The following is a 24,758-nucleotide window of genomic DNA, read 5'->3' as shown; positions in this document are numbered from 1 at the left end:
GCCTTGAGACTGCACCATGTTTATGATGTCTTTGTCTGTATTTATTGTGATCTGGTAAATCAGTGCATCTCTTTCACACCGTAGTGTTTTGATGCTATTAAATCCTATAGCAATATATTTAAAATAAATAAATAAAAATGCTGTGTGTTTAGAAAAATAGCTGGGAGCGGAGAACCTGTTAGGGGGAGGTAGACACTGTCAATGTCTGACAGTTTGTGAATGCAGATCCAATTTTAAGCTCCCCATCTCGTTTGCAGGCTGTAACTGACCTTTTAGCATTGAAGGGCTCCTCGCAAGCATTGTTTGGCAGAGAATAGGTAGAAAGCAGAATTAAGGAGAGTACAGCGTTAGAAGCACATGGTAGGAACCCTATTTGCAGGATAAAGATTTTAGATGGAGAACCAAGATTAATGTGTATCAATATCTGCTAACCTTCAGGGTGTGTTCAGGAGATAAATCACTATCTTTACACGGAAACTCTCTCTGAACACAAGATGTACTGGGAGATGGATGCACTTGATATTCACCTGTGATATTATCCATTGATTTAAAAAGAGATTGCACACCGCAGCTAGCGAAGTATTTTTTATATACCATTTATATAGATGATTTTACAGAAGACTAAGGTCCGTCTGGCTTCCTAAATGACTCTTATAGTAAGAGTAATTGTAATTGTAAATGATCAGGAATTTTCAGATTTTAGACAATCACCCAATTGCAGACAAAGCTGCAATAGACAGATCCTTAGCCCTACAGAGATTGGTTACAGTTGGGGGGGGGGGGGGGGGGGGGCTGTAAGGCAAGATTTTGACATAAATGTAGATAATCTAATCGTTGGTTATATATACCAGGTGCATCTATAAAATGTATCTGCTGGGAGAGTTAGGTTTTCTCAGTCATGCTGAGAATGACAGTTTTGTTGATGACTACAAAGCTATTTGTTTGTAGTATGCTGTAGAAGCAACATTCCTGTAGCTGTGATGTATAGTTTAGTGTTATTAGTGCAAACCTTATAACCGTTTTCTCCTGCAATAATATGGTCCCAAAAATCTCACATGAAAGTAAATGGGGGTTATAAATAATGGTGTAATCTTAACACGAAGCGTGATCTGTTTGCTTATATTTTTACAGTACGTATAAAAATGTTTGTTTGGGCATGAGAACAGAAAGCAAAGTCACTTTATCTTTCTGGGTTTGGTAATGCAAAACCTTGCATATTTTTTTTTAAATATTGCAGTATTTATATTTTGCCTAAAATGCGCCTCTTGTGGGTGTCAGAGTGACAGTCACTAGTGGTGATTCCTCATTAAAGCTATTTGATTTGCTTTATGAGAAGCTTTGGATTGAACTGAGATCATACAGTACGATGATTTCAGAGTAGGTAGAGCAGCCGCTGTGAGGAAACTGCCCCGGTGCTGCATAACAGGTAAGTTTAAAGGAATACTCAAAACACCATAACCACTACAGTGCGTTGTAGGGGTTATGGTGCCAGGGGTGGCCTGGTGACCCCCATTGTAAGTATTCAAATTGCTTAGGAGCTTCCTTAGGTCTCCTGACCTTAGCCCTGCACTGCCAGACTTGGCTCACAAAGAGAACGTATTGCTCTCTGTTGGATGTAGTGGGGGCGGGGATCCCTGCCTGGCAGACAGCAGCTAAGAAGTTAAACTGTAGTAAAACGGTTTGAGTACTACATTGAAACCCCTGGCACCATAACAGCTCTTAGAGGTTTCTTTTAACGTGTTCTTATTATTTTTGTGTGTGCAAAGTTATACATTCCTCATGTATAACCAGCAGGTTGGAAAAAGTTGACAGAGGATTTTTTTGTCAAGCTTGTCAGTGTGTATTTACTGTCCTCCATCCAGCACCTCATCACTGATACTCAGTGTTGACTGTCACATGATTGCGAGAATCAACATGGGGGTCAGTGGAAGCTGCTGGTGTACTCGGCATGCATGCGATTTCATGTACATGCCCATGGAAAGGCAACAGATTGGATGTTCAGGAGCTGCCATCTTAGAAACTTTATAAGTAGGCAGTGCCAGGAAAAGAGACCCGGAGGGATTATGAAAACATCAAATAGATCACTTAAACCCAGTTAAGAATTAAAAAATGTGTGTGTGTTGGGGGGATGGGAGGAAGATCAAGCTTCCTTGGCTGGGAGCTGCAGAATCAATAAGTGACAGAGCTATTGTAACGCCCATTGTGCATTAAAAAGGCTTTTTAGAATGGAATACTATTATTAATATTGGTGCAGCCAAATTGATTTACTTTTACATAAAAGCCTATTAATATTTAGAGATATGAGTGTATTTGAGAAATCTGAAACACCCTTTGGGATATTATATTAGGGCAAACGTAAATGTAAAAAAATAATAATAAATGTATGTTGACATTTTGCTTTTCAATCTATGCAGAATGTACATTTGTTCTCGTTGCACCTGTCAAAGATTCTCTCCAGCTGTTGTTTCACTTATTTCCCAGAATTCTTAGCTGTTTGCTGGTTGGTTGAGAATCACAGATGGACAACTTTGATATGAATTTTTTGAACCTGAACCAATATACTCTCACTGATTTTGTCCGATAATTCATGTAGAAGTAATTAAAGTATAACGATTTAGAGTGGGGCCCTCTTCAAGAGATTTACGTAGTTTTTGTTTTTTTTTTATATTCAGAATAAAGATATTTGCATTTTAAATGACTGTGTCTTGGAGATTTACTGTTCTCACATATAAATGAGGCTTAATATCCATGCATTCTTTTCAGAACAAAGTAGAAATAACCATGGCTAATTTGTAAAATTAGTATGGACTTGAGGGACATCGTGAAGCGGGAGTCATGTTTCGGCAGACTTTGGAGCAGTTGTAATTGATACACGCATTTATTCTCTAAAGTCCAAATATGCCTGAGAATTGCAAATTATAGGAACAATATCCAAATGTGTCCTGAAATTTCAGTTTGTGTTTTAACTTAATGCAGTCAGTATTCAGTGACTGCTTTTTTTTAATTTATTTATTTTTTTTTGCTTGAAGGTGCAAATAAGATTCGGAACAATTTGTGGTTTGTTAATAAAACAATAAAACTAAAAATAACCGTAAAAATTTAAACTAAAATCCATTCAAAGTATTGCAACTGAGAAGTAGACTTATAGGACACTACAGACACCTAGACCACTTCATCTCATTGACGTGGTCTGGGTGCAGTGTCTGTTAAGCCGTGCAATGTGAAACACAAAAGGCGCTTCCTGATACCTGACCGAGTTCCACAAAGCGCGAGGACATCTAACATCTTCAAAATCAATGCATTCCTAACGGGAAACGGTTAAGCGCACACGACGAATGCCGGACATGAGAATTAGGTCCTACCTTCGCGGGAACTTAATGGGGGGAGGAAACCTAGCCAGCACCGAGGGAGCCTTGGGGCTGAAAGAGGAAAGTGGGGGAAAAAAAAGGTTCTATTCACCAGACGGTGGGGGAAGGGGGGACCTAATAGTTTAGGGATAGGGACACTGTAGCGTTCGGAATAGAAGTTTGATATAGTGTTAATTTAACATTGAATTAACACTATAGTCACCACAACAACTACAGCTTAATGTAGTTGTTCTAGTGTCTACTCCCTGTCCATGGAGGCTTTTTAATGAAAACAATGCCTTTTCATAGCAAATGCAGTGTTTACATTACAACCTAGTGACCCCTCCAGTGGCCACTCCTCAGATGGATACCAGAGGTGCTTCCTGGAAGCAGCGCTGACGTTCACAGTATGGAGACGCTGAACTTTCTCCGTAGAAATACATTGATTTAATGCATCTGTATGAGCAGCTGCTGATTGGCCAGGGTGGTGTTTGACTCCCCCACCCCACCTGCTTGGCAGAGAACATAATGTTCCTGTGGGAAAGCATTGTGATTGGCTGAGATAATCAATTCTGATTATGTCAGCCAAGGAGGCGGATCGTGGGCAGGGCCAGATGCAAGGAGCCATGCGTGGCGCTGGAAAAAGGTGAGGAAATCCCCTTTCTTTTTTTTTTTTTTTAAATGCTTTATTTTTCTTGTGCATATTAAAGAACATACATTGGGCTATAGGGAGTGAACGAGTCCCTTTAAAAACCTTTACTTTCAGTGCTGGTGTAATGATATAGACTTGGTATGGGTACGTCTTATCAGCAAGTACATAGAATAAAATAAATCAGTGAGCTAAGCCTCCCGCCTTTGGGGCTAAGAATAGCAGTGCACATTTTCGTATATAGGACTAGGCAGTCGCAACGATGTGATCGCCCGTGCCAGTGGTGGCTGTAGGTGCCATAGCTAGGGTGGATTTAGAGGGTTGCACTGGCGGTGGCATAAGGCTGGTACCTTGCGGCTGTGCGTTTTGTAGAAAGATGGATACATGGGTAAGGACCAGGAGTTTGAGAGCAGTCTACTTGGGGATTGCGTATGTATCTGTAAGACTGTGGAGAAGGTCTATGTGAAATAAAAAGGTCGGGTCAAAGTGAACATGCGTTCCATCGGTTGCTATGCCTCTTGACCCTGAGGCATTAGGGGGGGGGGAGGGGCATGGGCAGTGTGCAGCTGTACTGCCTTAAAGGCACAGGGCAGTGCATGCCCCGTCTGTGTAAGAGATGAGAGCCTAAACAGAAAAAGACAAGTGAGACATAACTTGGTGTAGTGAGCAGAACATAAAAGCATTAAACATTAAAGGACCACTCTAGTGCCAGGAAAACATACTCGTTTTCCTGGCACTAGAGTACTCTGAGGGTGCCCCCACCCTCAGGGACCCCCTCCCGCCGGGCTCTGGAGAGAGGAAGGGGTTAAACTTACCTCTTTTTCCAGCGCCGGGCGGGGAGCTTTCCTCCTCCTCTCCATCTTGAGCGCGACGTCATCGGCTGAATGCGCATGCGCGGCAGGAGCCGCGCTCGCATTCAGCCGGTCGCATAGGAAAGCATTTTCAATGCTTTCCTATGGACGCTTGCGTGCTCTCACTGTGATTTTCACAGTGAGAAGCACGCAAGCGCCTCTAGCGGCTGTCAATGAGACAGCCACTAGAGGATTTGGAGGCTGGATTAACCCTCATTATAAACATAGCAGTTTCTCTGAAACTGCTATGTTTATAAAAAAAAAAGGGTTAATCCTAGAGGTACCTGGCACCCAGACCACTTCATTAAGCTGAAGTCGTCTGGGTGCCTAGAGTGGTCCTTTAATATAACAACATAACAAGAATTGGAGGTCTTTGGTTTGGTCAGTCCATGGTTCACGTCGCGGGTCCTGGGTGCGGGGTGTCCACCCCTGTGGCATTGTTAGAGAGTCCCAGTGTGGACAGCAAGGCCGGTCCTTCTTCCACGTTGGTTATTTTGTAGTGTTGTTCGTTTTTGGTCACCCATAGCGCTCTGGGGGTTGCCCATCTGTAAACTAGACCCGCTGCCTGCAGGGTGGTGGTCACTGGCTGCATGCTCTTGTGCCAAGATAATGTGTCTCTGCTTAAATCCTGGAAGAATGTAATTTGATGTGTTTCAAAGTCATAGGGCGCTTTCCCTTTCATGGCTGTTATCAGGGCTATTTTGTCCGTCAAGGTTTGGCATCGTAGGATTATATCTCGTGGGGCTGACTTGGGTGCCCTTAGAGGTTTTGCCTTGCGATATACGCCATCAAACGTAAAGTGCTTTGCCAGCCTGTTGGGAATGAGTGAGGCCACTAGGCGCCTTACGAAGTGGGGTAGTTCCTCCAGTGGCACCGTTTCTGATACCCCCCTGATCTTGACGTTCTTTCTTCTACCCCTGTCGTCTAAGATGTTGACTTGCCTGGAGACATTATCCTGTATTGTCTGCATCTGGGTAACTGTGTCTTTAAGTAAGTTTAGGGCCTGGCTCAGGTCTGTCACCTCTTGTGCCGTGTCCTGTGTTCGGGCTGATACTGCCTGTACCTCGGCTGCTAACCCCTTCAGGTCTGCTTGCCACAGTTGTAGGTTACCTTGGAGTCCTGCTAGCATGGACTGGATGTCCCTTTTTGTCGCTGGGGCTAATCCATCAGCTGCTTGTGTCTTTATGTTGACTGTGTCTGCCTCTGCTGTGCTGTGTTCTGATTCTTCTTCCTCAGATCTTACTGCAGATCAGAGGCTGCTGTGTTCGCGCGGGCCTGTGCGGGTGGAGGGTGCTGCAGCATGCTGCCAATACTCCGGTTAGGCGTGGAGGTACTCGCTGCAGGTTTGTTGGACCTCCGACCCATCTCTTCCGTTGTGTGGGAGTCTGCCTCTATGAGTTGTGGGCTCTGTCCGAGCCACACTGTCAGCTCCCTGGTTAGGTACTGGTCGCGTGTGCGGTAGGCCCCTTGGCCCTTAACGCGGCGTTTCGTGCCCGACGGCTGTAAAAAAGGCATCTGCGTGTTCAGCAGGGTGTTAGGAAGCTGTGTCGGGCGGTAGTTTTAGTCGATGGGCTGCGGGTGTGCCGTTTATTCCCCGTTTTTTGCGCCGGCCGTGCAGAGCTTTTGCAAATGGCGACTGCCTCGTTGTGCCGTTAGCTCCGCCCCGGAAATCCCCATTCTAACCACATGTAAGGGGGGTCGACCACTTAAATGATGGTTTTAGAACAATAGTTTCTGGAATACGTATATGTATTCCTGACACTATAGCTCCCCTTTAAGTTATATCCACTATTCTTCTTTGAGAGATCTTTGAACACCATGCTATGTATTGTGGGAAGTCTCTTCTGGCTGTGCTGCCGGGGAATTTAGAGCTGCCGGGTTGTGAGAACTCATGTTACCACAATCATATTATTGTTTCTTTCTAAATGCTTGTAGTAGAAGGTATTGATGTATACGGAATATGTTGGTATATGCAGGTGCCATCCCTGGTATGTGGAAATACTGCCTAGGGGATCATGGGAAAGCTGGCCTGGGGGACAGAACATATGCTTGATGCTGATTAGAAACAGTCGGTTAATTTCTCCCTCTGCTGCTTAAAGCGCTTCTGTCACCCACTGGAGTCTTTCCATATTGGGGGACATCGCCGCAGGTGTGCCCTGACCCGGGGGTGCAGTAGAGATGCAGGCCCTGCTGCCTTGAGTCTTCAGCTCCTGGTGCTTCATCTGCCAGGAGCCCATGTCAGTCCTACGGCACATGCGCGAGAGTACCACACTGATGTCTATATTCCGCAATGAGCAAGAAATGCCTTATTCCCACAGTTGGAGTCGTGGAACAAGATGATAGTTGCTCAGCCTTTTGTCTGGTTTTGTCAAATGTGAAATTTATAATAAGATAAAGTAGTCCCTCCTTTGTCTTTTATCTTTTGACTGGGTTTAGTGATATTTCAACATCATCTTTAGGAGAATTTCATTAAAACACATCTTTATAAGATGCTTAATGTTTTGAACAGTGACCGTGCCAATATATTGCATTCCTTCGCAAGCATACACTCCATACACAAACAGACAAACCCACCCCTTCATTCACTCACACTGACCCACACACTAATTCACCAGTGCATGCAAGTTAAAGGAGAGAAAATACATTAAAGGGACACTACCGTCACTAGAACAGCTACAGCTTGTATTTGTTTTGATGAGTATAATCATTCCCTTCAGACTTTTTGCAGTAAACACTGTATTTTCTTTGTCTATTATATTTACATCACAGCCTAAGGACCTCTCTTGTGGCCACTCCTCAGGTGGCTACTATAGGTGTTTCCTGGGGCAGTGATGCACAGTGTGACTGACATTCAGTGTCTCCATCCTCTACATCATGGTTCGTCAACCTGGTCCCTACCGCCCACTAGTGGGCGTTTCAGGATTCCAGGTGGGCGGTAGGGATTTCCAGGTTGATCGGGCGGGCGGGTGCGAGCCGGCGGTACCCATGCGACTGGGTACCGCCGTGACCATTTGCGGCTCCGGCCCGCCCGGTAAACCGCCGGGGCCGCCTTCCAAAGTGTCCATCGGGTGGCCCATGCTGTCAGGGCCACCCGATGGATGCGGATTGTAAGGGGGCCCGGTCAGCGCTGGGCGCTTTAACAGCGCGACCGGGCCCCCTGTGATGACATCACAGAGCTGGGAGGAAGTGATTCCCCGGTCACTCCTCCCAGCTAAAACTGAGAGCCGCGCGGGAGGAACACCAGGGAGTCAGAGTGGGAACTCTGACTCCCATCCACCTGAGCCACCACTGGACCCCAGGGAAAGTCACCCTCCTGCACCTTAAAGGTAGGAAACAGGAGGGTGACTTAAATATAATGTGTGTGTGTGTGTCTTTGTAGGTATGTCTTGTGTGTGTCTGTCTGTATGTATGTGTCTTTGTATGGATGTCTTGTGTGTGTATGTGTCTGTCTGTGTATATGTGTGTGTGTGTGTGTGTGTGTATGTATGTGTCTTTGTATGTATGTCTTGTGTGTGTGTATGTGTCTGTCTGTGTATATATGTGTGTGTGTGTGTGTCTCTGTATGTATGTGTGTCTTGTCTTTGTATGTATGTCTTGTGTGTGTGTCTGTCTGTGTATATGTGTGTGTGTGTCTGTCTGTGTATATATGTGTGTGTGTGTCTGTATGTGTCTTTGTATGTATGTCTTGTGTGTGTGTCTGTGTCTGTCTGTGTATATATTTGTGTGTGTGTCTGTATGTATGTGTGTCTTGTCTTTGTATGTATGTGTCATTGTATGTGTGTCTTGTGTCTGCATGTGTGTGTGTCTATGTATGTCTGCATGTGTGTGTGCATGTCTGTGTGTCTGTTTGTATGTATGTGTCTTGTGTGTATGTGTGCCTGTCTGTGTCTTTGTGTGTGTGTGTATGTGTGTCTTGTGTGTCTGTATATGTGCCTGTCTGTGTCTGTATGTATGTCTTGTGTGTGTCGTATGTGTGTCTGTATGTGTCTTGTGTGTGTGTATGTGTCTGTCTGTATGTATGTGTGTCTTGTCTTTGTATGTATGTGTCATTGTTTGTGTGTCTGCATGTGTGTGTGTGTGTCTATGTATGTCTTATGTGTGTGTGCATGTCTGTTTGTATGTGTGTCTGTTAGTTTGTATGTATATGCTGCGAGACTAAATATTTGATATCTGGTTCGATTTTCGTAAGGAACAAACGAAGGTCTCTTTCAGTGATATTCAGACGACTTCTCTGTTTGCGCATAATATGATTTCTCATTTGTGCGTCAGCTCATCTCCTCTCCCTCCTCAATTCCCCTCCCCACCTTTTTTTTCCCCTTTTTTCTATTTTTTAACCATCCTTATAGCAATGCCCAGTAGGAAGGCTGAGCTAGGTAGCCCACTTACTATAGTCCACTATAACATACAGACACACACAGACACACACACACACACACACACAAGACACACACACACAGGACACACACACACAGGACACACACACACAGGACACACATACAAAGACATAGACAGGCACACATACGTGTGTGTGTGTATGTGTGCCTGTCTGTGTCTTTGTATGTGTGCCTGTCTGTGTCTTTGTGTGTGTGTCCTGTGTGTGTGTCTGTATGTTATAGTGGACTATAGTAAGTGGGCTACCTAGCTCAGCCTTCCTACTGGGCATTGCTATAAGGACGGTTAAAAAATAGAAAAAAAGGGGAATAAAAGGTGGGGAGGGGAATTGAGGAGGGAGAGGAGATGAGCTGACGCACAAATGAGAAATCATATTATGCGCAAACAGAGAAGTCGTCTGAATATCACTGAAAGAGACCTTTGTTTGTTCCTTACGAAAATCGAACCAGATATCAAATATTTAGTCTCGCAGCATAAACCTCAAGGATCTCATTAATCACTAGTAAAGGTAATTTCAATTTACTTTATTGTTTTCTCATTAAACGTTATAAAGTTAAAAACCTTATAAACCTGCATTAAGTAGAAATAAAAAGATAAATGTACGTACATTTATTTTTTTTAAAAACACCCCCCTTTCTTAAAAATATTCTGCATTTGCGCGAAAACTGGTGGGCGGTAAGGAAATTTTTTCAACCAAAAAGATGTATTAGTGGGCGGTAGGTAGAAAAAGGTTGACTACCACTGCTCTACATGGAGACTCTGTACTTTCCTCAGAGAGATGCATTGATTGAACACATCTCTATGAGGAGATGCTGATTGACCAGGACTGTGTTTGACTTGTGCTGGCTCTGCCCCTGCCATGCCACCTTGAAAGTCTCAACCAATCCAATGCTTTCATATGGGATAGAATTGTGATTGGCTGAGAGATTCACTTCTGATGTTGTCAGCCAAGCAGATCATGGGTAGAGGGCATGGAAGGGGATCAGGGGGGCTTGATGGTGTTTTTAACACTATAGGGTCAGGAATACATGTTTGTGTTCCTGACCCTATAGTGTTCCTTTAAAGAAGCCACAGGGAAAACTTTTTAAATGCCCATATCATGAGCCTGTTAACGCATGTACTCAGTCTGTATCCTTTAACTACCATGATCACTTCTGCATTTTGAAGTATATTATATTATGTCTGTCATCCACACGCACTGCATGCTGGCGCTAGAGTCCCAATTTGATGTAGGATAGAGAGACAGACCTGTCTTAATTTGCAAAAAGCAGAAATATTCTGGCACTGTGCACTATTTATAAAAAGGGTAAAAGGGGGCTATAAATGCTGTAATCAAAAGCAATGGTACAAACTGAACCTAATGTAGTAACAAACTAAGAATAATAATCTGTATTCAGACGATTCTGAGCACACAGGTTTAACATTTCAACTGTATAAGGGTCTTCATAAAGCTTGATTATTTCTCCCCCCGCTGAGTTTACTGATTGAGTGAGCTCTTGTGGAAGAAACTTGCAGTAGTTGGTGAAGAAATAATTGTTTCACAGCACAGAATAAGGTGACGTAAGAGAAACGAATGCCATAGGTTTTGATTGTTGCCCACAACCGTACAATTTAAACGAGATATATTTTCCATTGAATCTGCTTATGGTGGTTAAGGGACCTTACCAGATCCTCTCTTATTGTCAGACATGAGGTGGGGTGGGATGGAGTGATGTGGTAGAAGATGAAGACATAGACTAAACTAGGGACCATGTGCGCACAACGTGCAGAATGTATGCAAGGTAAAACCAGTTGTTTTGTAGATCCCTCCCTCCTACCCCTCCCCCCACCCCACCTCCTCTCCCTAGCCAATTAGCTGACCATTTGCGGTTAATTAATTCTACAGACATCTGTGGGAGGACTATGGTTCCAGTATTTTCATGGTTGTAGAGGCCGGTTGGTTTCAGTATTTTCACGGTTATAGAGGATGGTTGGTTACAGTATATTCATGGTTGGTTTCAGTATATTCATGGTTGTGGAGGATGGTTGGTTTCAGTATTTTCATGGTTGTAGAGGTCAGTTGGTTTCAGTATTTTCATGGTTGTAGAGGTCAGTTGGTTTCAGTATTTTCATGGTTGTAGAGGCCGGTTGGTTTCAGTATTTTCATGGTTGTAGAGGCCGGTTGGTTTCAGTATTTTCATGGTTGTAGAGGCCGGTTGGTTTCAGTATTTTCATGGTTGTAGAGGCCGGTTGGTTTCAGTATTTTCATGGTTGTAGAGGCCGGTTGGTTTCAGTATTTTCATGGTTGTAGAGGCCGGTTGGTTTCAGTATTTTCATGGTTGTAGAGGCCGGTTGGTTTCAGTATTTTCATGGTTGTAGAGGCCGGTTGGTTTCAGTATTTTCATGGTTGTAGAGGCCGGTTGGTTTCAGTATTTTCATGGTTGTAGAGGCCGGTTGGTTTCAGTATTTTCATGGTTGTAGAGGCCGGTTGGTTTCAGTATTTTCATTTTTGTAGAGGACGGTTGGTTTCAGTATTTTCACGGTTATAGAGGATGGTTGGTTACAGTATATTCATGGTTGGTTTCAGTATATTCATGGTTGTAGAGGATGGTTGGTTTCAGTATTTTCATTTTTGTAGAGGACGGTTGGTTTCAGTATTTTCATTTTTGTAGAGGACGGTTGGTTTCAGTATTTTCACGGTTATAGAGGATGGTTGGTTACAGTATATTCATGGTTGGTTTCAGTATATTCATGGTTGTAGAGGATGGTTGGTTTCAGTATATTCATGGTTGTAGAGGATGGTTGGTTTCAGTATATTCATGGTTGTAGAGGATGGTTAGTTTCAGTATATTCATGGTTGTAGAGGATGGTTGGTTTCAGTATTTTCATGGTTGTAGAGGACGGTTGGTTTCAGTATTTTCACGGTTATAGAGGATGGTTGGTTACAGTATATTCATGGTTGGTTTCAGTATATTCATGGTTGTAGAGGATGGTTGGTTTCAGTATTTTCATGGTTGTAGAGGACGGTTCGTTTCAGTATTTTCACGGTTATAGAGGATGGTTGGTTACAGTATATTCATGGTTGGTTTCAGTATATTCATGGTTGTAGAGGATGGTTGGTTTCAGTATATTCATGGTTGTAGAGGATGGTTAGTTTCAGTATATTCATGGTTGTAGAGGATGGTTGGTTTCAGTATTTTCATGGTTGTAGAGGACGGTTGGTTTCAGTATTTTCACGGTTATAGAGGATGGTTGGTTACAGTATATTCATGGTTGGTTTCAGTATATTCATGGTTGTAGAGGATGGTTGGTTTCAGTATTTTCATGGTTGTAGAGGACGGTTGGTTTCAGTATTTTCACGGTTATAGAGGATGGTTGGTTACAGTATATTCATGGTTGTGGAGGATGATGGTTGGTTTCAGTATTTTCATGGTTGTAGAGGTCAGTTGGTTTCAGTATTTTCATGGTTGTAGAGGCCGGTTGGTTTCAGTATTTTCATGGTTGTAGAGGCCGGTTGGTTTCAGTATTTTCATGGTTGTAGTGGCCGGTTGGTTTCAGTATTTTCATGGTTGTCGTGGCCGGTTGGTTTCAGTATTTTCATGGTTGTAGAGGCCGGTTGGTTTCAGTATTTTCATGGTTGTAGAGGCCGGTTGGTTTCAGTATTTTCATGGTTGTAGAGGCCGGTTGGTTTCAGTATTTTCATGGTTGTAGAGGCCGGTTGGTTTCAGTATTTTCATGGTTGTAGAGGCCGGTTGGTTTCAGTATTTTCATGGTTGTAGAGGCCGGTTGGTTTCAGTATTTTCATGGTTGTAGAGGCCGGTTGGTTTCAGTATTTTCATGGTTGTAGAGGCCGGTTGGTTTCAGTATTTTCATTTTTGTAGAGGACGGTTGGTTTCAGTATTTTCACGGTTATAGAGGATGGTTGGTTACAGTATATTCATGGTTGGTTTCAGTATATTCATGGTTGTAGAGGATGGTTGGTTTCAGTATTTTCATTTTTGTAGAGGACGGTTGGTTTCAGTATTTTCATGGTTGTAGAGGCCGGTTGGTTTCAGTATTTTCATTTTTGTAGAGGCCGGTTGGTTTCAGTATTTTCATGGTTGTAGAGGACAGTTGGTTTCAGAATTCTCATGGTGATAGAGGACGGTTGGTTTCGGTATTTTCATGGTTAGAGAGGACGGTTGGTTTCAGTATTTTCATGGTTGGTTTCAGTATATTCATGGTTGTAGAGGATGGTTGGTTTCAGTATTTTCATGGTTGTTAGAGGCCGGTTGGTTTCAGTATTTTCATGGTTGTAGAGGCCGGTTGGTTTCAGTATTTTCATGGTTGTAGAGGCCGGTTGGTTTCAGTATTTTCATGGTTGTAGAGGCCGGTTGGTTTCAGTATTTTCATGGTTGTAGAGGCCGGTTGGTTTCAGTATTTTCATGGTTGTAGAGGCCGGTTGGTTTCAGTATTTTCATGGTTGTAGAGGCCGGTTGGTTTCAGTATTTTCATGGTTGTAGAGGCCGGTTGGTTTCAGTATTTTCATGGTTGTAGAGGCCGGTTGGTTTCAGTATTTTCATGGTTGTAGAGGCCGGTTGGTTTCAGTATTTTCACGGTTGTAGAGGCCGGTTGGTTTCAGTATTTTCACGGTTGTAGAGGCCGGTTGGTTTCAGTATTTTCACGGTTGTAGAGGCCGGTTGGTTTCAGTATTTTCACGGTTGTAGAGGCCGGTTGGTTTCAGTATTTTCACGGTTGTAGAGGCCGGTTGGTTTCAGTATTTTCACGGTTGTAGAGGCCGGTTGGTTTCAGTATTTTCACGGTTATAGAGGACGGTTGGTTTCAGTATATTCATGGTTGGTTTCAGTATATTCATGGTTGTAGAGGATGGTTGGTTTCGGTATTTTCATGGTTGGAGAGGACGGTTCCTGGCACTATAGTGGTCCTTTCAGTGTCTGCATGCAGAGGGAGGAGACACTGAATGTTTGGATGCATTTTAGGCAGCAATGACCCAGGAAGGATTTCTAACAGCCATCTGAGGAGTGGCCAGTGGAGGTATCCCTAGGCTGTAATGTAAACACTGCATTTTCTCTGAAAAGACAGTGTTTACAGCAAAAAGCCTGAAGGTAATGATTCTACTCACCAGAACAAATTCAATAAGCTCTAGTAGTTCTGGTCCCTTTAACACTGGAGATGAACAGCACTACTGCTAAGTAATGCATATTCCGAGTGTGGCCCATCACCATTTTATATTTGTATATTTGGAATCCAGACCAGATTCATTTTGGGTCGAGCACCCCACCTCTCCACTCCAAATGCCACTTTGGAAGTGACCACAGGAAAGCATACATTTGGGGAGAGTTTCTGAAAGCTTAAGCGGTAAGTATTGCAGTTAACATCAAACACCCAGACTCTTCCCAGAAATAATTCTTTAATCACATATAATTTGTTAAAAGGCACTCACATTTATAATGCACGATTTCATAACCTACAAAGTTCCAAAAGTGACATTGCTGGAGTTAGATAAATTACATTAATTATCTCTGCTTACCTCATTAAAGGACCACTAAAGGCATACAGACCACTTGATCTCAGTGAGGGTGTCTGGGTGCAGTGGTTCTTTAGTTTTTAACCTGTAATATGAGGGAAGGGGGGGGGGGGGGGGGGCGAGGGGATCTGCATTTAATTTTTTATTTTATTTTTTTACAAATATTGCAGAATTAAATACATCTCTAGTGGTCGTCGTACTGTTCCTTTAAAGGACCACGATAGGCACGCAGACCACTTCAGCTTAATAAAGTGGTCTGGGTGCCAGGTCCCTCTAAAGGTTTACTTTAGGGTTAATCCAGCCTCTAGTGGCTGTCTCATTGATAGCCGCTAGAGGCGCTTCTGCGCTTCTCACTGTGATTTTCACAGTGAGAAGACGCCAGCGTCCATAGGAAAGCATTGAGAATGCTTTCCTATTGACTGGCTGAATGCGCGCTCGGCTCTTTCCGTGCATGCAGCCGGTGACGTCCGAAGACGGAGGAGGGTCCCCAGCGCCGAGGGAGCCCGGCGCTGGAGAAAGGTGAGTGTTTAACCCCCTTCCTCACCTTAGAGCCCGGCGGGAGTGGGACACAGAGGGTGGGGGCACCCTCAGTGCACTATAGTGCCAGGAAAACGAGTTTGTTTTCCTGGCACTATAGTGGTCCTTTAAGCTGCTTGTTATGTGTTATTGGTTGTTTTTTTGTGTGTGGTTGTCTTTTTGTAACTCTGCAGTAAAAATATATTTTTTCCTTCTGTTCCTACCGAATTTTGGAATTTCCCCCCCTATTTTTGCTATCTTGCCTCAACAACGTTTAGGTGACGAAAGTTCCTGATTTAACCTGTCAATGTGAAGCTTGGACAATTATATTGTTGCACAGGGGAAATGAGGTTGTCTGTGTTGATCAGTCTCAGGAAGGGATGCTCAGATTACATGAAATGATGCTGTGCATGCTGGGACTGCGCAGTAGGATCTGAGTGCACTACTGTGTTACATAGAACATGCAGGCTCTCTCTGGCTTTCATTATCCGCCCCATGCTCACCTTGAAAATCAACGTCTTACCATTTCTGCAAAATATTGTTTTACTAGAAGTAAAAGGCTAATAATGACATCCTAGTTGGCTGTGGGGACGATGCAAGAGTAAAACTCATTTATAATAAAAAGATTGCAAATATTGATGACTGGAATTAAGAGGTTGTAAGGTCTATTGATGTCTTTCTCTTGAGCATTTGAGCACAGCATGAGAAGCACTTCCACATTATATTTTTTTCTAAGAGAAATTAAATTTGTGTCTAAACATTTAAATTCACTTTAAATTCCTTTCAATTCTCGCTTTGCGAAGTGACCCTGATTGAGTTTTAATATCTACAAAATGTCATCCACTGCTCTGTGATGGTTTGAATCCATACAGACAATAGCATTGTTATTCTGGGCATTTGTCTCATGAGAAATGTGGTGTGCCTTCCATATAGGACCCACAATAATGGCATAAAGCCCCCCGCTGCTCAAACACCTCAAAGTTATTCCTTCAATAACTGAAACCTCAAAAATGTGAATGTTGTTTTGAGATTGCTTAAAGCAGCACTGTCATGGCCGAATCCCGTTTTTTTTTTTAACCCACCTCCACTACATCTAACTGACCCCCCTAGTCACCCCCAAATGCCCCTAAGCCTCCCAGATTACCTATTTATTAATCTGTATTTTCTGCCCCGATCTATATTCAGGGCACCGCCATCTTTGTGTGGGTAGGTGAAGTAACACTTAATAAAAAAAAATGTACATATTTCTGGTGTGTAGATCTTGCCCCTGCAGTGTCTCTGCCATTTAGGAGTTAAATCACTTTGTTTATGCAGCTATAACTCCACCTCCCTACATGTGACTTGCACAGCCTTCCTAAACACTTCCTGTAAAGGTAGATCAAATGTTTATGCTTCCTTTATTGCACATTCTGTTTAATTTAGAATTGTTTTATGTTCTGCTCTGTTAATCGCCATATAAAGCCTGCAGGAGCCTCATGTGTGTGATTACAGTTAAATTTACAGAGTAGAAGATAAAAACTTCTAAATTAACTTAACATCTGATTGAAAATGAAGTGCACAGCTAGGGGAGGTGTGACTAGGCTGCATAAACAGAAACAAAAGTGATTTAACTCCTAAATGGCAGAGAGTTGAGCAGTGAAACTGCAGGGGCACGATCTATACACTAAAACTGCTTCATTAACCTAAAGTGTTCCTTCAAATCGTTTAATCTAATTTTCCTAAATATAGTGCTTTTCACAGATTTTATATAGATCTAATTATATACCTCTTCTATAGCTCCAAATAAAAACCAAGGTGACTGATCAATGTGTCTGCTTGGCTCTTAAATTATGTAACTATTTGCCCGTGAGGTTGGGAAGGAGATTTTTTTTAATTCAAAGTAAAACCGCATGTAAGCAACAGAATCTTAGTAACCTTGACTTCGAGATGAGTGACCTTGGACAGCTGTACAAATCTGTAAGAGGAGCATCATCCCAATACATAGAAAGTTTGACCTCATGCAGAAAGCTCAGATTCCATGGAGCCACATGTGATTTCTAAATGACATGCTAGAATCGTTAAAGCAGAGTATCGCTATCATAACCTCAGACACGTTCCTTACTGTGTGGCCTTTTTTGTGTTTTTTAGCAGAGCTACGAAAGGCTTACTTGCAGATATTTGCAAATTCTGTTCTACCAGATCTGTAGTGCTTTGACTTAAATCCCACAATAAATAGATTTTAAAAGTGTTGAATCAAATTAAAGAGGTGCTTTAGGTGGCCCATGCTTTCTTTGCAATGTACCCGATGTTTAAAATAAATCTGTTTTCAAAGATATTGGGTTTAACAAATTTTGAGGTGTGCATTCTCTGCTGTTCCAGCTGCAGTAGGGTGCCACCGCTTATTTCATTTGATCTATTAACTGCTAATAAAATCGTTCTGCTTCACATAGACTCAAACTCACACTGTTGTAACCGGGCCTTTATTTTGTTGTGGCAAATGGATGTCAATTCCTATTTTCGTTCTGTGTCATCTATCTAATATGTTTAATCCCAAATGTGTATTTTTCGCAAGATGATTTGGAAATTAAAGGCCTTTAAATGGTAGTAATGCTAAAAAAAATAACAAGATTCACATAAATATACAGGATTAAAGTTCTCTGGGTAAAGAAAGAAAACTGGGATTAGATACAGAGCCAACGAAGCACCGCATTAACTGTAACAGAGTGTAAATTAGAACCGGAGCTTTGGTTAGCTGTAGAAATACAAATATAATATGATTTAACTAACTGTACAAACTATTTAACTAAATACACTTGCAACAGCTCCACCTACTGTCCAGAGTGTGCACCTCGGTCTGACATCACAGGAGTTGTGCCATTCCAATTTACGTTTACATGGTGCATGCGCGCTCTCTAAACCAGCAAAGTATTGTGGAGGAGGGAGGGCGGGGAATTAAAAAAAATTGCAGAGGAGATAGGGAGGACTGCATTTAGTTTTGGATGGAGGGGAGAGGGAGGGTGGCAGGGAATGGAGGAGGAAGAGGGAGGGCAGGGGATTAGAAGAAAATATCAGATGAGATAAAGAGGAGGGGACTGGGCGGCCTACAAGGTAAAACCAATTACTTTTGTCAGCATGCAGTGTGCGCTGACGACAGACGTAAAATATACACTGAATTGACAGAACAGAGTCCTGGACTGCTTAAGTCACGTGCACCGGGGGTACAACTTGCCCCTGCCAGATGTGTCAATAACTCTAGATGTGCGTGTTTCAACACCGCACATTTGGACTCCTACCACCATGACCACTTCAAAAATCCGAAATTAATCGTAGAACATGCAAGCAAGTGTTGTAGCTTTCTGAGCTCATGAACCAATAAATGAGTGTGAAAGTGTACATCTCCATGTGATAACGGTAACATCTGTGTAAACTCAGGAAAGTGGCGTTGGGCCTGGAATCCATCAGTGCGTGATAACTGTTTTTACTGGCAACGCTAGACCCTCAGTAGTGGGCCGTTCCATAGCCCTATGTTTCCAATGAAGAAAATGGTTTTCATGCTTGGTGTACAGGTTTAGTTCTTCAGTAAATGGAGAGTGAAAAGGCTGAGTTCATATAGAAGTAATATGAGGTTAAAATACTACCTATTTCTTTATAAAGTGGTTTATCAGACAGACTAGATTTAAGGATGAATTTAGTAAATAGAGGGTTGACAAAAAATGGCAGCTCTAAATAGTAGATCCCCCCCCCCCCCCCCCCCACCCCTATTTCTGTGTGCCTTGTTTCGTGATTAGTCCTGATAAACTCAAGCACTATAATTGGGGATCGACCGATATTGATTTTTTAACTGAACATTATTAATTAATTCATTTTTTTTTTGCAAATCTTTCTTTTAAGTGGTAAATGAACAAAATATACATGCCAGTCAGAATTTTTTATGTTTTCAAGAATATTTATTGTTCCTCTGCCCTCCCTGTCCCTTGGTGCTCCCCTCCCTTCCCGGGCCCTTAGTGTTCCCCTCCCTTCCCGGGCCCTTAGTGTTCCCCTCCCTTCCCGGGCCCTTAGTGTTCCCCTCCCTTCCCGGGCCCTTAGTGTTCCCCTCCCTTCCCGGGCCCTTAGTGTTCCCCTCCCTTCCCGGGCCCTTAGTGTTCCTCTCCCCTCTCCCTCCCCCCTTCGTGTTTCTCTCCCCTCCCTGTCCTTTAGTTCCCCCCCTTAGTGGTCCTCTCCCCTCCCCGATGTGCCTAATTACTTCTCTTATAGTGTGACGGAGCGCGGTTCAGGAGCTTCAGTTTCCTGTACCTGACCGGACTGACAGGAAGTGCTCTCTGTGAGCACTTCCTGTCAGTCCGGCCGGATACAAGAAACTGAAGCTCCTGTACCAGGGTCCGCTTTGCTCCACTTGACCACACTACACTGAGTGACTGGTAGGGGGAGCGCTGTGTGCATCCTTCGTGCTGGTCACTCTATTCCTGCGCTCCCAGAGCTGGTGCGCCCTAATGCGGCCACGTGTTCCGCCTTATGGACGCGCCGGCCCTGTGTGCGCTTGGCCACTGCTGCTGCTCACATTACCGGCAATATCGATATCAATTGTGTCCGACACCGATATTTGCAAAAATCCGGAATATCGGTCGATAATATCGTCCAAACCGATAATCGGTCTATCCCTAATTATAACGCAGTTAAAAGGTTTCATATGAAATTATTGAGCCTTAGCAGTTTATTCAGCTCTGATCTATTTTAGAAATAATGAATGTTTTTCTTTCTTTTTCAATCTGTTCTAATTTTGACACCTACACTGTTGGCATTGCGATGTATGCTGCTTGGTGGTAGGGTAAGCTGTAAAAGCAGAGTACTCAACCCTTTTAATTTTTTTATTCACACAGGGTTATTAACTAAAGTCAGATTTCAAAGTGAATTTAAGGCCAAGGTTGCTGAACTAGAAGCATAGCTGATTAGAGAATTTTCCCAATTTGGCTATTTTGGCCTTACATGGAATTTGCCATGATATAATGAACTTTAGCTCTTTTAAAATAGATTAAACTTCTCTCTATACATTACATTTGTTAGTAAAACTGCACGGATATAGATTTGGGAAAAAAATCTATTTAAAAAAGTGTTTTTGTTTTTTTCCTCCTATCTGATTCTCAGTTCCTTAGCAGACACTTAATACCAAAGAATTGACAGCCTGGGAGAGCAAAAGAGAACTCTCACAGGACTTGCCTCGGTTCTCCACCCAGAGCAAGCACAGCGCATGCGCTGTGGTTGCTATGGTAACTGCCTAGCCAGCATGGATAGCTGGCTAGGGGAGTATAGGAATGGATCGATGTCATCTCCCTCCGTTCAGACACAGACACGCTGTCGTCAAAGTCATCGTGTGGGTGTCATGGAAGAGGTGTGCCATGCTTGGGTAAGTGTTCCCAAGCAGGGCAAATCAACAAATACTATATGAAGAGTCTAGGTGAAGTGTAACACCCACCTCTTTAATGAGATCACGGCGAGGGAGCAGAGCGCTAGGTAAGGCATGCCAGTTACATTAAAATTCCCTTTGAATTTACTTTGAATTACTCTGACAGTGATGAATAGAGAGATGAAGGTTGTACTCGAAAAGTGGGAAGCTGGAGTAACCAGGCTGCTAAAAGTTTGGATCGAAAAGTTTGAAGGCTTTTTAGAGGGTTTCTAACATATAAAATTAGGCATAAGAGGTGTCATGCAGCAACGAGTGTACAGTAATTAAATACAAGCATTTAGAGGGCTGTTGTGTCTTTATTTTGAATGAATAACTGTGTAATATGAAAAGCCCAGACTCTCCACGCTAATGTTTGTTGCTTAGTAATAGTCAGCAGAGATTGAAGTCTGCGTTGGTTACATTGTGAAGTGCAGTGACGATCTTGGCACTGCAGATTATGGAAAATAGTTTACCATGATGGACTGGAGTATCATCAAGGAAACATCCGCAACCTAATGGTTAGTCTATTGATATAGTCATATTGATAGTATTTGTGTGCTTCTTCGTTTAAACATGTTTGGTTTTTAAAGTGATAAACCCCAAAAATTACTTTACAAAACATATGGACGGCAACTTCAGGTAGTTAAAGCCTGAATTATAAAATGTGTTGTGAAAAGTGGGCTAGCGTGGGGCAGTCACCATGGAAACCAGTAGAAATGGCAGGCACATTCCATTGGTGACTCCACCGCTTATAAATCTTTGCACCACTTTTCAAAACAGAATACTTTAAATGAGCACTATAGGGTCTGGAACACATACTTGCATTCCTGACCCTATAGTGTTAAAACCACCATCTAGCCCGTCCCCCGTCTCCCCCTTATATCCTCTTGCCTCTCTAAATATAGTAAATTATTACTTTTTTTTCCATGTCTGCAACTCCTGGCTCTGCCCCTGTCCGCCTGTGAACTGCCCTTGTCTGCTGACATCAGTAGTGGTGGTCTGAGCCAATCACAGTGCTTCCCCATAGGATTGGCTGAGACTGTCAAGGAGGCGGATCAGGAGCAGAGCCTGGCCAATCAGCATCTCCTCATAGACATGGATTGAACCAATGCATCTCAATGAGGAAAGTTCAGTGTCTGCATGCAGAGGGTGGAGACACTGAACGGCAGTGCTGCTTACTCTGCAGCACTGCCCCAGGAAGCACTTCCAGCAGCCATCTGAGAAGTGGCAAGTGGAGTTATTTGAACTGCATTTTCTCTGAAAAGACAGTGTTTACAGCAAAAGGCCTGAAGGGAATGATTCTACTCACCAGAACAAATTCAATAAACTGTAGTTGTTCCGGTGATTATAGTGTCCCTTTAATATGACTCCCATTGTGCTGACAATACAAGCACAGAGGTAAAGATTTAAATATATGTACATGCCTGAAAAATGCTTGTGCCCCCTCCAAGATGGCTGCAGGAAGTAGATGCACCTGCCTGCCTCACAATGCATAGTATAAATCATGGTGGGTGAGCAACTGCATTCTTATCTTCTTGCATCCATTCACGTGGCCCTATATGTTGTTTTCTGGTGCTAATGAACTTGGCACAGTTGATGACAGAAATATATCAACTTGATTCCCGTAATAACAACCTACCTAAGCCTTTTCTTCCTATCCCACTAATCATTCTCTTCCCCTACCTTCTGTGTCTCTCGGCAGTCCCACTCCTAGTGTTTCTCTAGCTATGTCGCCGCCATTTTGTGCTACAGTTAATATTAAAATGGCTGCACTGTGTAACCGCATATCAACATAACAATGCTATATCCATTTGAATATCTACTGCACGGAATCTGCTAAGCTTTCACAATGTTTTGTAAATCCCAAGTTCCAGTATTACTTTCACACAGCTGGGAAAAGGGCCTCGAATCATTGAAAACTAGCTTCAATTATACAAAGACTTTCCAACGAAGCATTCGTTCTTATCTTAGCCCACTCCCATTAGAAGGTTACCCTTAGCACCGTGACCTCTTCCGTGATTTGAAGTGGTCATGGTTCCTGGATTCTGTATGTTAAGCATTTCGCTTGGAAACGCTGTGAATGCAGATGTTAACCCCTTGGTTACTGGAGGTGCTAGAGTTCCAGACTGGCTAATGTTAATTCTGTGCAACTTTTGTGGCAGAGAGGGTCAGTCATTGAATTGACAAAGGCTCAGGGGAGCCACAATGTTGTCTCCATTTTTGTACTCCACAATAAAGTTTACCTGCTGAAAGAAACTACTGGGTGTGTGCTGTACTACTTCTTTGTTCCACTGGATTTGTCTGGATAGGGGCCCTCCCTGTTTTGTAGCTCCCTAGTGGGAGTGCTCCCTGAAAAATTGTATGTGCAAGTCCTCTAAAAATTCTACATTGACTGAGAGCGGTTGACTGATGTTCTCGGCCAATGAATGGGACTGTGGCGGTGTCCGGTTTCTGCAGAAGCTGGAAGCGCCTTTCTGGACCATGGGGGAGCGTTGGAGCTCAGCAGGAAACCAAGATAAAGGGGGGAGGGTGGTTTGCCTCATTACCGGGAAACTGGGTCTGGGTGCTTCTGACATTATAACCACTAAACCGGCTAGTCCTATGCTATTGAACTGACACAGTTTAATAATATATAGAGGATGCAACTGTACAAATGTTTTAATGTGTGTCTTTAACTTAAACAAAAAATGCTCTTGTCTCCATAGAAACTGTGCAAATGGAAGTCACCTATGGGAACCAGATGATCTCCAGTGACAAAACTTTTGCTTCGTAGCTCCAGCATCATCTGCAATGAGCGGAGGAGGGGAGCAACCAGATATCCTCAGCGTAGGAGTACTGGTTAAGGAGAGATGGAAGGTGGTAAGTAGAACAGCCATGTTATACTATATAACAAACTGATGGCGTGCAAATTGCAATAAAAAATCTAAAACATTGAGAACAATGCAGTGATATGGTTAAAAATCCTTAAAGGACCACTCTAGGCACCCAGACCACTTCAGCTTAATGAAGCGGTCTGGGTGCCAGGTCCCTCTAGGATTATCCCTTTTTTTTTTTATAAACCTAGCAGTTTCAGAGAAACTGCTATGTTTATAATAGGGTTAATCCAGCCTCCAAATCCTCTAGTGGCTGTCTCACTAACAGCCGCTAGAGGCGCTTGCGTGATTCTCACTGTGAAAATCACAGTGAGAGCACGCAAGCGTCCATAGGAAAGCATTGTAAATCCTTTCCTATGAGACCGGCTGAATGCGCGCGCAGCTATTGCCGCGCATGCGCATTCAGCCGAAAGGGAGGATCGGAGGCGGAGAGGAGGAGGAGAGCTCCCCGCCCGGCGCTGGAATACAGGTAAGTTTTAACCCCTTCCTCACCATCCAGCCCGGCAGGAGGGGGTCCCTGAGAGTGGGGGGCACCCTCAGGGAACTATAGTGCCAGGAAAACGAGTATGTTTTCCTGGCACTATAGTGGTCCTTTAATATGTTGGGAGTATATATAATACTCTTGTGTATATCATTTTGCAGACCTGGTGTGAAAGTCTGCTCAATAGTACAGTGTGAGTCATAACATAAAAACTAGCATTTATGGCTGCGTTCAACTTGGCATAATATTGTGCTGGAAACAGGCTTTGATCTGTCTGGAACCTCAAAAAACATCAGTTCTGTTTAAAATGCATGATGAGAATCCTGCCAATGTTTTTTAGATTTTGCTGTTAACCGATTCACAGTGATGATTGTGTGCTTTATTGAGAACAGAGAGGGGTAGATAACAAAATGACTTCAATGAAACAGCCGCTTCTGTTCATTGTATTTCAGAATTAGCCAGCTCTGATTTTGTATATTTGTATTCGCCCCTTCACAAGTGCAGACAATGTGGAGAATGTGATTATTTTCTCGTTCCGCTCATAAACACAGTGGCTCTTCACGGAGACTACACTGGTCCGGTTTTAGGTCAACATAGGGTTTGTCCTTTTGTGTGATGCATGGGTCAGACATCGTTACAGGCCTTTGCTCAGTCAGTCTGCTAATCATAGTACGTATTGTTCCATCTAGTACTCAGATGTTTATTGTTTCTGTTTTAGCTTCCT

At 43.1% G+C, this 24,758-nt stretch overlaps 1 protein-coding gene across 2 annotated transcripts in view; it reads left to right on the top strand.

Annotated features, from left to right (window-relative positions):
* Positions 1–24,758, top strand: part of TTBK2 (tau tubulin kinase 2) — a 76,754-nt gene that overhangs the window by 2,901 nt on the left and 49,095 nt on the right. For both annotated transcript variants that reach the window (XM_063439555.1, XM_063439556.1), the window contains exon 2: positions 23,386–23,539. In XM_063439555.1, the coding sequence (XP_063295625.1) occupies positions 23,471–23,539 (69 nt within the window). In that variant the 5' untranslated portion in view covers positions 23,386–23,470. The remainder of the gene's footprint in view (positions 1–23,385; positions 23,540–24,758) is intronic.

The sequence above is a fragment of the Pelobates fuscus genome, chromosome 13 (genome assembly GCF_036172605.1).
Source record: "Pelobates fuscus isolate aPelFus1 chromosome 13, aPelFus1.pri, whole genome shotgun sequence".
In the NCBI taxonomy this organism is placed as follows: Eukaryota; Metazoa; Chordata; class Amphibia; order Anura; family Pelobatidae; genus Pelobates; species Pelobates fuscus.
Note: the sequence above shows the minus strand (reverse complement) of the source record. Positions and strands in the feature narration are given on the sequence as shown.